This window comes from Sorex fumeus, unplaced genomic scaffold (assembly GCF_029834395.1).
Source record: "Sorex fumeus unplaced genomic scaffold, SorFum_2.1 ptg000018l, whole genome shotgun sequence".
NCBI classification, from domain to species: Eukaryota; Metazoa; Chordata; class Mammalia; order Eulipotyphla; family Soricidae; genus Sorex; species Sorex fumeus.
In genome coordinates this window covers 6,121,626-6,134,148 of record NW_026606075.1, presented here as the reverse complement: position 1 = coordinate 6,134,148, position 12,523 = coordinate 6,121,626, and the positions used below count along the sequence as shown (strand labels likewise).

At 50.2% G+C, this 12,523-nt stretch overlaps 1 protein-coding gene across 1 annotated transcript; it reads right to left on the bottom strand.

Annotated features, from left to right (window-relative positions):
- Positions 1-674: 674 nt before the first annotated feature.
- GLRX (glutaredoxin) lies at positions 675-10,096 on the bottom strand. The gene is made up of 3 exons (XM_056112538.1): positions 9,780-10,096; positions 3,614-3,733; positions 675-1,811 (listed from the first exon to the last, which is right to left on the bottom strand). The coding sequence occupies exons 1-2, from the start codon at positions 9,984-9,986 to the stop codon at positions 3,620-3,622; spliced, it is 321 nt and encodes a 106-aa protein (XP_055968513.1). The 5' UTR covers positions 9,987-10,096; the 3' UTR covers positions 675-1,811; positions 3,614-3,619.
- Between the last annotated feature and the right edge of the window lie 2,427 nt (positions 10,097-12,523).

Sequence of the window (12,523 nt, the reverse complement as noted above, 5' to 3'; positions counted from 1 at the left end):
ACTACAACCTCACTCTGGTTGAAGAGTTCTGCTTAGTACTTGCCGATCACACAAGAGAGATCAAAGGCTTTTCCTCTCTCGTCGTTTAAAACAGCAGTGAGAGAGTACAGAGAGGAACCGGTCGACCGGACCTTGATGGAGGAGCTTGGGAGTAGACCAGAGGAGAAAAGGATTGAAGATGTGGAGCTTGGTGTGCAAGGTCACAGAATATGAAATCATGGGGGCCAAAGCGATAGCACAGTGGGTAGGGTGTTTGCTTTGCATGTGACCAACCTGTGTTCATTCCCCGGCATCCCATATGGTCCCCCGAGCACCACTAGGAGTAATTCCTGAGTACAGAGCCAGGAGTGACCCCCCCAAAAAAATATATGAAATTAGAACCAACTCATGGTGTGGAGTGGGTGAGGCTGTGAGGTGGCTCTCGCCTGGCCATGTGTGCTGAGTCACTGTGCCTCATGGGGGCAGCTAGCAGGATCATCATCGGCTGACTGGTTGGGGTGGGGGGGCGTGGGGTTAGGGTCCCTCGGAGAGGTCAGGGAAGTTCAAGCCCAAAGGAGTCAGGCAGGGCTCTGACTGAGCTCTGAATATTACTCAATAGCACTGAAACCACACACTTAACAAGTTTGTCATTCTGATATGAAATTTTAAAAATCACATCAATTATTTATACTCAATGATAATAACAGGCATTTATTTCTAAAGTAGGGAGCAAATATAAATATGAATAAAGCCTTACAATGATTTTCATTTAAGGTCTTGACAATAGAAGAATTGAACAAAAATCACTCATCTGTGGGTGCCCTTTATTACAAAAATTAAGCATTCATACAGAGAATGTAGAATATATTACCTTAATCTTGAAATTCTAGAACAGACAAACTTCATGTAAAGGGATTTTAAGTTTTGGGAAATTTGAGGGGTGACAGGAAAAGAAAAACATTTAGGTCAGTGTTTCTCAAACTTGGTTTCACTTAGACATTCTTGGGGAAGAGGCTATTTTCTAGGATGGTATTTTATTTTTTTATGTTTAACTTTTGTGGGTAATTTCAACTGAATTAATAAAGACTTGCACAGAATCATACTCTCATGTGACTGAGCACTCACACCTGTAATCCTTGTGGTACCAAGTGAAGATGGTCATGCCAAACTATGCATCTACAGCAAAACATGTCCTAGAGTCTTCACTGAATTGTTGGACTTTCCTTTGAGAACCAGGAGTAATCCACACTTAGAACACTTTAGTAGTTCTTGGACTAGGGTCAGGTGGTTTTGTTGACCCCTTTGGTCTGTCTGAAGAACCTACAAAATACGCATAGCTATCATCTGCAATTCCTGTAAAGTCAAACCGAATGAAACAACTGCAGCCAACTATAGATTCATGTTGGAGCAGGAGCTGGGGTAAACTTGGTTGAGAAATACTGACTTAGAGGTAGAGGCATCTGGAACATGGCAGGCATCAGAGACAAGTGCGAGGAAAAAAAGAACACCTTTTGGGTCAGAGGATGAACGATGATTTTAACTTATCACAGTTAGGAATCCCCAGGAGGGCCAGTCCAGGAGAACCCGAGATTAGCCTCTCTGGCCCTGGGGTTTGTGGCAAGTTGGTTCCCTTTTATTAATACTGAGTCCAAAAGAAGAAAAGACTGATTGTGCTCCCCCAATCACGCCATGATTGTTTAACGTATTTTACAATTTAAAGTAAACAGTTGCCCAGGCTGAGTGAAGGCAGGCGCATATCCGTCCACCAGATGTATGGTCATCCTGGACCATATACTGCAGCTCTCCACAGGGACGTCCGTCTGGGTTTAGCTCTGCCAGAGAGAAATAGCACTTTCAGGAAAATCATGAGTTGGCTTCCATTCAGACTTTTTAAGTTGTAGAATATAACCAGTTGGCACCGAAAGCAGTTGTGTTTTAGTGTAAGGCCTAAGGACAGGAAGAAACCCAGGGTTTGAGTGATAACACAGCAGGGAAGACACTTGCCTTGCATGTGGCTGACCAGGGTTTGATCCCCAGGACCCTGTCTGGTCCCTGGAGCCCCACCAGCAGTGATTCCCGAGTGCAGAACCAGGAGTAACCCCTGGGCTTCACCATGTGTGGCCCCCCAAACAAAAACCGAAACAAACACCAAACCCAGAGGCATTACCTGCTGTGAAGAAGTAACAGAATAGTGGTTAGATGGTCCCTTCCATTAACTATGTCACGTCACTTCAAAGGCTCATTGTTTTTTTTTGTTTTTTTTCTTTTTAAAATGTCCTGTTGTGATGCTGAGGATCATCACCATAAAATTGTCTACGCTGATTGCTCACAAGTAAGGTGCTAACTAGTGGGAAATGAATAACACGAAAATAGCATTTTGGTTCAGGAGATAAATTTCTCACTTGACAAAAAAAAAAAAAGTAACAACAACTAAAAAAAAACAGAGTTTCTGTGTGTGAGGGGCCTCACTAGATGTGATATAGCAGTGACAAGCTGGGAAAGTGGGGAGCTGTGAGCCCCAATCCTCACAGTATTTCCCTGGAAATTTCTAGAAAGGGCTTTTCCCCTCCAATTTTCCCACTGAACTAAGGCTCTCTTAAGGATAGAAATTTAGAAAACAGCTTTGGTGTTTGAAGAGTCAAATGAGATCGATTTGCTTTGCTAACATGGGAAAGGCAGGACATTCTCTTGAGTTCTTGGTATACTAGAATAATCTAAATTGTTTAGACATGCCCACTAGGATTCTCAACTCACTTTGCCCTTGCTTTCTGTTTTCTGATTCCTCCTACTCGTCACCTCCGAATCTGCAGTCCCTGGACTGAAGAGGGCTCAGCCCCACGCCCTGTCCCGAGAAAGGCCTTTTTTCAGTTATGGCCCCTGTTCCTCATGCCTAGCCATCACAGGATTCGTTTTCTGTCAGGCTTTATGTTCTTGTTCTGGATCCGTCCACTTCTCTAGAACATAAGTTCTGTGGCATCTTTTTGTTCATCACTATTCCTCGACCTGGTGAAGTGTCTGGCCCATAGTAAATGCTCAATAAACATTCAGTTATGTTTTCTTTTCTTCTTTATCCATAAATTTATTTTATTGATTGGGTCACCTGCACTACTGCTCAAGGGGTCATTCCTGGCTCTGCACTCAGCAGTCACCCCTAGTGGTGCTTGGGCGACCATATGAGATGCGGGATCCAACCTGGGTCTGCCACTTGTAAGGCAAATGCCCTACCCTCTGTACTATCAATCTGGCCCATTGGTTATTTTTCTTTTGGAGGGGAGGGTTGAGGCCTACTGGGTGATACCTCTGGGTTTATTCCTGATTCTGTGCTCAAGAGTTCACTCCTGGCAATTTAACTCCAGGGGTTAAATGCAGTGTTGGGGTCTGCCACATGCTAGAAGAGTGCCTTACCCTCGTGCTCTCTCTCTCCAGCTCCTCAATAAACATGCGTTGAATGAAGATTGAGTGAAATAGGATCTATTCCCATTGGCACATCAGTCCCTTTGGGAAATGCTGGTTCTCAAATCCCACCCCCAATCCTTTTTCCAGAGCTTTTACTCCTGGGTCTTAGCAGAAGGTGGGAGTTGGCCTTTGGGAAAGCCAGGCTCTGAGTGTGAGGGGCCACCTCCTCTCCGCTTACCTGGCATCACTGCAGGACTCCCATCTGCTTCAACCGCATCAGCAGCTGCCCGTTCTCATGCATTTTCTCCAGGTCAGAGCATCCTCCGATGCACTCAGTGCCCAGGAAGACCCTGGGGACCTGTGGGGCAAGACAGACCAAGGCGGCTAAGACATCACCTTTCGACCTTCTCCTTTTCCTTTTGTTTGTTTGTTGCCACACTGGGCAATGCCCAGGGCTTACTCTGGGCTCAGGAAACCATATCTGGTGCCAGGGATCAAACCTGGAATAGCTACCTGCAAGGTGAAAGCAATTTACGCCCTCTATTACCTGCCCAACCCCCAGTGAAATTTTTAATAAGTGGGAAAGGTGTGTGTGAGAGAGAGAGACAGAGAGAAAGAGACAGAGAGAGACACACAGAGAGGAGAAAGAAAAGTGCTTGCCATAGAGGTGTTGGGGGAGTAGGAAGGAAACTGGGGACATTTTTGGTGATGAAGGGACTGGTGTTGGAACATTATATGACCGAAACCCAATCATGAACAACTTTGTAACTATGTATCTCCCTGTGATATATATATAAAAAAAAAAGGGCCTATATTTTCTCACCAGTCACCAGAGACTGACATGTTCATGCTACTCCTAGTTGTGACAAAGGGGGTGACCTTGTAGGGGGCCATTAAAAAAAAAAGCAGGAAAGGTGAGAAAAGAGTTGAATTCTTTTGGGAAGTCCATTCAGGATTCCTACGAAGAAGAGGATCTGGTGCAGGGAGGCTTTAGGCTCTAGCCAATAAGGCCGAGCACTGAATGCCCTGCTTCACGTGGCCGTGGTCAATCCCTGTCTCCCAGGAGTGGGAAGCCTTACACAGAAGTGGCATCCATGAAAGATCCCAGTCATGGCCTCTTCCACGATGCCTGGGGCTCAGTTCTGCAGCCTGCAAATTTGTGCTGTGCACGTGTAAAAAGTACCATCAAGGCAAGTGGGAAGATGAGATCAGAGAACAAAGTTTTTTTCATGTATTACTATTACTTACAGTAATACTTCAGGTGGGCGAGACAGTCCAAGAGCAGGACCTCATTCATGATCTTCTGGGCATTGCTGGGCAGAGACCAGAACTCTCTAGGTATGCCCCGAAAACAAAAGCAAAAGCAAAAGCAAAAAGGAAAGCCTCCTCTTCCAAATTGTGGCCTTTTAGCTCATACATCCCCCTAGAAGCACTCAGCTGTGGTCAGCTGTAGCAGGAAACAAGACCGCTGGGATTCTAATAGCTTTCCTACACACCCTTCCATATAGCCACTGTCCCCAAGAAATAAGGGTCATCAAACGGGCATGTATTCTCCCTGGAAGAAGCACCTCGCGTGCTTGTCTTTGCTCCTCCATTTCCTCTCTAGAGAAGCCTTTGTTTTCTCTCAAACATCTACTTCTCTCTCTCCCCTCACATCTTTCTAAATAAGTTTCAATAAAAAGTTTCTTGCTTCGCAGAAAGATGACAGAGAGAGAAAGAGAGAGAGGAAGAGAGAGGGAGGGAAGGAGAGATGGAGAGGAGGGAGGGAGGGAGGGAGGCATAAAAAGGAAAAGCAGTGACCAGCACTTAAACAAGGAGGGTGCACAATCATTCTTTTTTGGTTTATTTGGTTTGCTTTCGTGGGAGCCACATCTGGCGATGCTCCGGATTTACTCCTCGCTCTGTACTCAGGACTCACTCCTGCCAGTGCTCAGGGGACCATATGGGAGGTTAGGGATCAAACTGGGTTTAGGGATCAAACTGGGTTTGCTACATGCAAGGCATGCTGTATTATTGCTCCAGCCCCTGCCCGATCATTCTTGAATGGTTTTCTCCCCCATTCCAGGGCAATACCCTGGCACCCTGTGCAGGGGATGAACGCAGGGCCACCTGCCTCCAGCAAGCAAACCGTGGGCCTCAGCCCTCTGAGCATCTCCCAGGCAACTCCTCCCCCAGCCCCCACCTTGTTTCTGGACAGTGCCAGGCGAAGATCAAACACGGCTTCACACATGCAAGGCAAGTATTCTACTGCTGAACAAAAAAGAATTGAACAGGCTGGGCAGGGAGTGAGAGAATATTTTGTAGACTGGAACCCAGGATTTCAGGTGTACTACACTTGCAATGATCCTCAACCACCCCAGCACTGCTAGCTATGGCCCTAAAACCAAAAACAGATTGAACAATTTTCACTCCTCTGCTGTCTTGTCACATCTCTACTTGATCAGAACATCGACCGAGAAGACTGCAGCTAAGTCCTTTCGTAAGAATGGCCTGAAAGGGACTGGAACAAAAGTACGTCAGGTGGGGTGTTCGCCTTGCATGTGACTGACCTGGGTTCGATCCCCAGCATCCCATAAGGTTCCCCGACCATTACCAGGGGGATTTCCTGAGGGAAGAGCCAGGAGTAATGCTTGAGCGATGTCAGGTGTGGCCAAGGGGTCCTCCCACAAAACAGGTTTTCAAACTTGATCCCAGATCAGAACCACTAAAAGGCTCATTAAGAAAGACATGGAGGAGCTGTCAGGGCCTGAGAGTACAGCAGGCAGGGGGTTGCCTTGCATGCAGCCAACCTGAGTTGAACCCTTACCCACACAGTCCTGCAAGCCCCACCAGGAAGAAACTCAAGAGTACAGGCAGGAGTAAACCCTGAGCATGGCATGGTGTGGCTCAAACACCAAAAGGGTAGAGAAATAAGTGAAAGGATAAGCCCACTCCCTCCTCTCCAATTGGCATAGGAGAGCTTTTGGACCCTCACATTTCATTTCATTTCATTTCATCATCCTGTTAATCGTCGATTGCCTCGAGCAGGCCCCAGTAACGTCTCTTTCATCCTAGCCCTGAGATTATATTCACGGCTCTTTAGGAGAATGAGACCCATCATTGTTACTGGTATTTGGCATATTTGGTACGCCACGGGGAGTTTGCCAGACTCTGCCCTGTGGGCAGGCTACATTCGATAGCCTGCAAGTTTGTCCAAAGTAGGAATGAGATAATAACATGTCATAAAGAAAAGTACTGATAAGATGTCTTACATCTTATCACATATACTTCTTTTTCTTTTTAATTTTTCGATTTTGAGCTACATGCAGCTGTGCTTAGGATTTACTCCGGCACTCAGGGCTTACTCCTGGTGGGCTCAGGGGACCATAGGAGTTGCCAGGGATTGAACCTGGACTGTCCACATTCAAGGCAAATGCTCTTCCCTCCGAACTCTCTTTTGGTTCTCCACCCACTTTTACTTTTGTTTCCTGCTTGCTGAGGTCCCTGTGCCCAAGACCAGCCCCAAAGCCTTAGGGCAGTTAGGGCAGATGCTAAGGGCTGTGTACTCTGAAGCCCCACAGTCTTCAGCAGCTGTGAAACTGGACCCTCTCAGCCTCAGGCAGCAGCCTGGCCCTGACAGCACAGGCTGCCAGCACCAGCCCCTGCCCCACCCCAATCCCCTACCCCCAGCTCAGGAGCATGGGCTGCACAGTCAGTGTGGGGTGGCCTGGTGAGAAAACCGGAAGCTTGGTTCAACCAAGGGAAGAAGAGGAAGCACAGCCTCATGCCTGCTCTCTGCCCATCTCAGTCTCTGGGATTGGAGTCTGAAACTGTCAAGGAGCTGCCAGCAACCCCTTCCCCTGTAAATAGGTTGTTAACACAGTTCATCACTAAGAACAGTAATTGATGGAGAGCTTGGCTCTGTGTAAGGAAAGGGAGAACATACAGGAACAAGTGAAGTCTGTGGTCTAGAGTCTGTGCCCTGGAGTGATCACAGATACGTTTTTCCAGGTCCGGGATCTGATCAGAGGCTCTGCCACAGGTGAGCCCCAGAATGCCGAAACGTCCATGGCTCAAGTGTCTCCCTGGCCTTGATGAGGATACTGCAGAATGGGGCACCCTGAAGTTTACAACTTTTCAGGCTTTGCTCCCCAGGAAGGAATGCTCTCCTGACTTGAACCTCTGAAGAACAGGCTTCAAAGCATTCCAAAGCAAACATGAGAGACCACTAGAAGGAAAAACGTTGCTTAAGAATAAAATGAAAAACGCTGCCGAGAATATGCAGCAGGTTTTTCCTGCTGGGGAGCTGATACTGTCAGGTGGAGTTGGAGCTCCCAGAACTTCTTGCAACTGGGCTTACTTGGGACTTGCTCTCAAGTGAGTGCTCTTTGGAGGGAAACTGACCTGCTTTACTGAGGTCGGCCTGCTAAGTGTGTCTGCATCGAGGGTGGAGAGTTAGTTTGACCGCAAATGTTGCAAGTTACTTCGCACTTCTGGAGTCCGAGCAAGAGTACAGTGGGTAGGGCACTTGACTTGCAAGTAGCAGACCCAGGTTCAATCCCTGGCATCCCATATGGTCCCCAAGCCCTGCCAGCATATTCCTGAGCACAGAGCCAGGTGTAAGCCCTGAGCACTATTAGGTGTGATCAAAGGTAAAAAAGATAAAGGCCCTCCCGTTGATCGTCGATTTGCTCGAGCGGGCCCAGTAACGTCTCCACTGGAGACTTTGTTGTTACTGTGTCTGGCATATCGAATACTCTCGGTAGCTTGCCGGGCTCTCCGAGAGGGGCGGAGGATTCGAACTCGGGTCGGCCAGGTTGGCCGCATGCAAGGCGAACGCCCTACCCGCTGTGCTATCACTGGTGTGATCAAAAACAAAACAAAAAGTTAACTTATGCCCCTGCGATGGGAATCCGTGAGCGTGCGTGCGTGCATGCGTGCGTGCATGCGTGCAGGCATGTGTGTGCGTGCGTGTCTGTCTGTCTGTATGTCTTGGGCTGGAGAGACAGCGCAGGTGTTAAGGCCTCCCCCTTGCTTATGTGTGTCCATCCCTGGTCCCCTCCTCTTCTCCCGCCCACTCACAGCCTTTCAGACGGACCCGGGGCTCCAGCACTGCTGGGAGGAATCCTGGTGGTCCTCAGCACTACAGGACCCAAACCCCACTGGCTCCCTGAGCCCTCACAATGGAACCACCTCTCCTGCTGCTGCATCTCATCTGGTCTGGTTCGTTGCGGAGGGCACCCCTCACCCTTCTTATGAAGCCTTCCCTCCCCAGATAGAATCTTTTGGCAAATTTCAAGTACACCCTATTATTTACTAGTGTTGCTCAATGTAGATTAGAGCCCCAGATCCTTTTCACTGTACAATATGGAATCTTTTGCCCTCCTTTTGGTTTGTTTGGGGGTCGCACCTGGTGGTGCTCAGTCGTTCCTCCTGACTCTGCACTCAGGGATCACTCCTGGCAGACTCTGGGGATCGTCTGGGGTGCTGAGACCAGGTTACCCGCATGGAAGGCACATACCCTCTCTCCCTGCTGTACTATCTTTCCTGCCTCTCCTTTGTCCTCTTTAACCAAGGGATTCTTCACACTGCCCACCCTCGGCTGCCCTCTCAGAAGGTGTGATTTAGTTGGTGGGGGGTGATTTCGACCAGGGGAGGATGTGGATGCAAACAGGCAGTGATCAGTGTCCAGTGGCCCAGAGACAGTCCTCACACAGCTGACCTGATGCCTGGCCCAGCAGGCGCCCAAGTGCCACTTGGAGGCTCCAGGGCGGTTCTGAGCAAAGACCTGGAAACCACCGACTCTTTGTCCCTGCAGCCCCGGCCCACGGCCCTGAGCTGTAGCACTAGCCTGCCGTTTGGACTCCGAACATGCTACTCTGGCTGGCCTGCAAAGATTCACACTCACAGAGCCAAGCCCAAGCTAGGAGCCGCTCGATTTTTCCAAGGGGGAGAGCTGAGGAGATAAAGGAGCAAGCCGGGTAGGGGCTGAGAGCCCATAGGGAAGGCAGGAGGGCGCTAGCCCACACTGGGCTACGTGGGCTCGGCACGTGGCTTCCCACTGAACAGAAGTGCTGCATGGCCCCGTCCCTCCACCCACCTTCCATTCCTGTCACCCACAGCATGGCTCTGAAGACAAAGGTCCCAGCTCTCTCCCCAGTCCTGACCATGGCTGTCCGAGCTGGCCCTGCTCCACAGCTCGGTCAGCCAGGCCGCTCCTCGGGGCCCAGGGGACTGTAGCCCTGCCAGCTATTCCCGGGAGCAGAGGCTGCCCCAGCCCTCCCCCACCGCACAGTCCCTGCAAGCGCCGCTGAGTGACAGCCCTAGCGGGGCCCTAGAGAAAGGCACTGTGTCCGCCGCTCACAGCCCAGACAACAGGAACCCTGAGCCACTCCCTGACCTCAGCAAATGCACCCCAGACTCACCGTCCGGGCTCCCGTGAGCTGTTCGAAATAGTCTTGAACCTTGCCCATGTCGTTGGTGGTTGTGATATCGACGAATTCCAGAAGTCCCTGTTTGAAGGGCAGCTGGCCCAACAGCTCTTGGGTCCTCTTGCAGAAGGGGCAGGTGGGTTTGATGAACACCACCACCTTCCCGGGCTGGATTTTACAATTCACAAACTCTTGGGCCATGCTGATAGGCTCTGGGGGAGAAGCTTCAACTGCAGGTACAGCTTGGGGTGTAAATTGGCCGCCCCGGCCAGCTGGCTCCCATTTAAAGGCACCTCCTCCCTGGAGGAGGAGTTTGCCTGGTGTCATGTTCGGCTTTTAAAGAGACAGCCCCAAAGTCACTCGGGGAGGTGTGTCTGCTCCGGAGACCCCGGGATGGGCTTGAATCAGAAGCCGTGCTTAGGTCATCATCACTATCTTCGGGAAAAGCTTCTCTTCACTGAGCCTGAGCTCTGTCCTCCTGGCCGTGGAGGACAGGGGAGGGCGGCGGGTTGAGCAGGCCAGGACTCCCTCCAGAGCCGGAGTTTTGAAAGCACCACTGAATGGGCCAGGAAACAGCCCTGGAAAACCTCTCCACAGGATGTGACATTGAAATGGTGCCTTTGCATCTCAGCTGGACAGGGCTCCTGGAGCTGAGTTTGGAGTTTGCTATGAGGGTTTTAACAGAATCTGTGTTCAGCATTTAAAAAATCTGGACATTTTGTGGCAGATTCTGTTTTTCATTTGGGGGCTACACCTGGCAGTGCTCAGAGCTTACTCCTGGCTCTGTGCTCAGGGTTCACTACTGGTAGGTCCAGGGGACCATATGGAGTGCTGGGGATCAAACCCGGGTCAGCCGTGTGTAAGACAAATGCCCCTCCTCCCAGCCACTGTACTGTCACTCCAGCCCCTTCATTCTGGACTAGCTCTAAATCTGTGAAGTTGCATTGTCAGGACAAAAGGAACTGTAGCACTGCTCTGTATCACTGTCATCCTGTTGTTTATCAATTCACTCGAGCGGGCACCAGTAACTTCTCCATTATGAGACTTGTTGTTACTGATTTTTTGGCATATCGAATACGCCCTGGGGAGCATGCCAGGCTCTGCCCAGGCGGGCAAGATACTCTCAGTAGCTTACCAGGCTCTCCAAGAGGGATGAAGGAATGGAACCCGGGTCGGCCAGGTGCAAGGCAAATGCCCTACCCGCTGTCCCAAGGAAAGAGTTACTGATGCAAATGTCAGGAGGACAGGCCAGACAACCCAAACCTCCTTTCCCTGTTTTATCAGCCCACCAGCTCCATGGAAAGTGTTCACCCACCGCCTTTGTCAAGCAATTACAAAAGCACCTGCCTTTCTCTGAATACTGTCAGGAAACCTTTTCCGTAGTATGGGGGCTTCAATGCTACCTTTTCCTTTCCTTTCCCTTCTTTTATTTAGCCATCCATCTCTGGATCTCTGGCCCCTGCTTTTAGCTTTGAGTGCTTGGGGACAGGAACCCAGGTGTCTTGCCTGTGCCCTCAAAAACCATCTCCAACAGGACTGCGTGTCTCTGCAACAGTTTGTGTATCTGTGGCTGTGGTGGAAGAGTTGTGAGCCCCTTCCTCGGACACAGCAGTCTGGCTTCTGCCTGCCACAGGATCCCAACCCTCCTGCCTTCCACTGAGACACCAGTGAAAAGTTCTGGAATGCTGGAAGCAGAAGTCAACATGACCCCTTACTCAAGCACCAGATTCAATGAAGGTCTTTGTCCCGTGAGTGGGAGAGGGGAATCATGGTGACGATAGTTGGGAGGGGTCATGCTCCTGAGTGGGGAGAGTGAGAGCCTCTGTTCTCGGTCCATGACATTCATGCCACAGGCTACAGAAGCCAACTGAGGCACCAAGCTTCCTTTAAAAGAGCACCACCCTTTCCCCCTGAAGCTCTGTGTGGAAACTTCCTGGGTGTCTTCAGGGAGGTGGGATGGGTCGGGATGGGCGCAGTCTGGGCTGTCGCATCAGTGAGTCCCCAGCAGGTTGGCAGAATGAGGCAGCTGGAATACGGGCACCCGGGAGAGCGCTCATTAGTCCTGAAATTAGATGGCAGAACAAGAAAACCTGATTCTGAGTCATGGGGAGGAAGCTCTGAGTGAGATCTCAGTCAGCCAAACAGTGCGGTAGGCTGGGGCTTGGGGCCACTCGCGTGGGCCGGGACTTCCTGTCCCAGCCGTTCCCGCATCCCACGTCCATGCCATTTCCCTCTACACCTTCTGCTCCAACTCTAGTGGCCATCCCCTCGCTGGCCCTCAGGAACTCTGGACTCCACAGAACCCTGCCTTCCTAGCAATTCTGGACTCCGCAGGAACTCTGGCCTCAGACTCCAGGCCCAGCGGAGGCTCCTGCGGCCCTGAGCCTTGCTGTCTCTTCAGGGGCTTTGTCTGTGTAGTATCTGGTGTTCACTTCCCTCTCTGCTCTCTCCTCCCCTCACCCCGGCCCACGTGACTGTGTTCAAGTCTCTCCTGTGGTAGAAACCACTAGGCAGTGGTGGGGGGCAGGGAACGGAACAAGACAGGCAGCAACTCAAACCTGCTTCACTCCTTTAAGCAATCTCCCTCCTCACTCACACTGGGGGAAATCTCAAAGGGTTAAATTTTTTAGTATCTACACATTTTGGAGTAGAAAAATATTTATTGGGCAGAGGCAAATGCTCACAGAAAGCTCTCTTCTTGGAAGAAGCAAACCTTCTTCTTTGTGTCTGGATGGACC

Excerpts from the sequence above, each read along its gene's own strand:
- GLRX (XM_056112538.1), bottom strand. The coding sequence starts at position 9,986 with ATGGCCCAAGAGTTTGTGAATTGTAAAATCCAGCCCGGGAAGGTGGTG. Across the intron at positions 3,734-9,779 it reads AGCTCACGGGAGCCCGGACG|GTCCCCAGGGTCTTCCTGGG; the intron begins GTGAGTCTGGGG and ends CTTGCCCCACAG.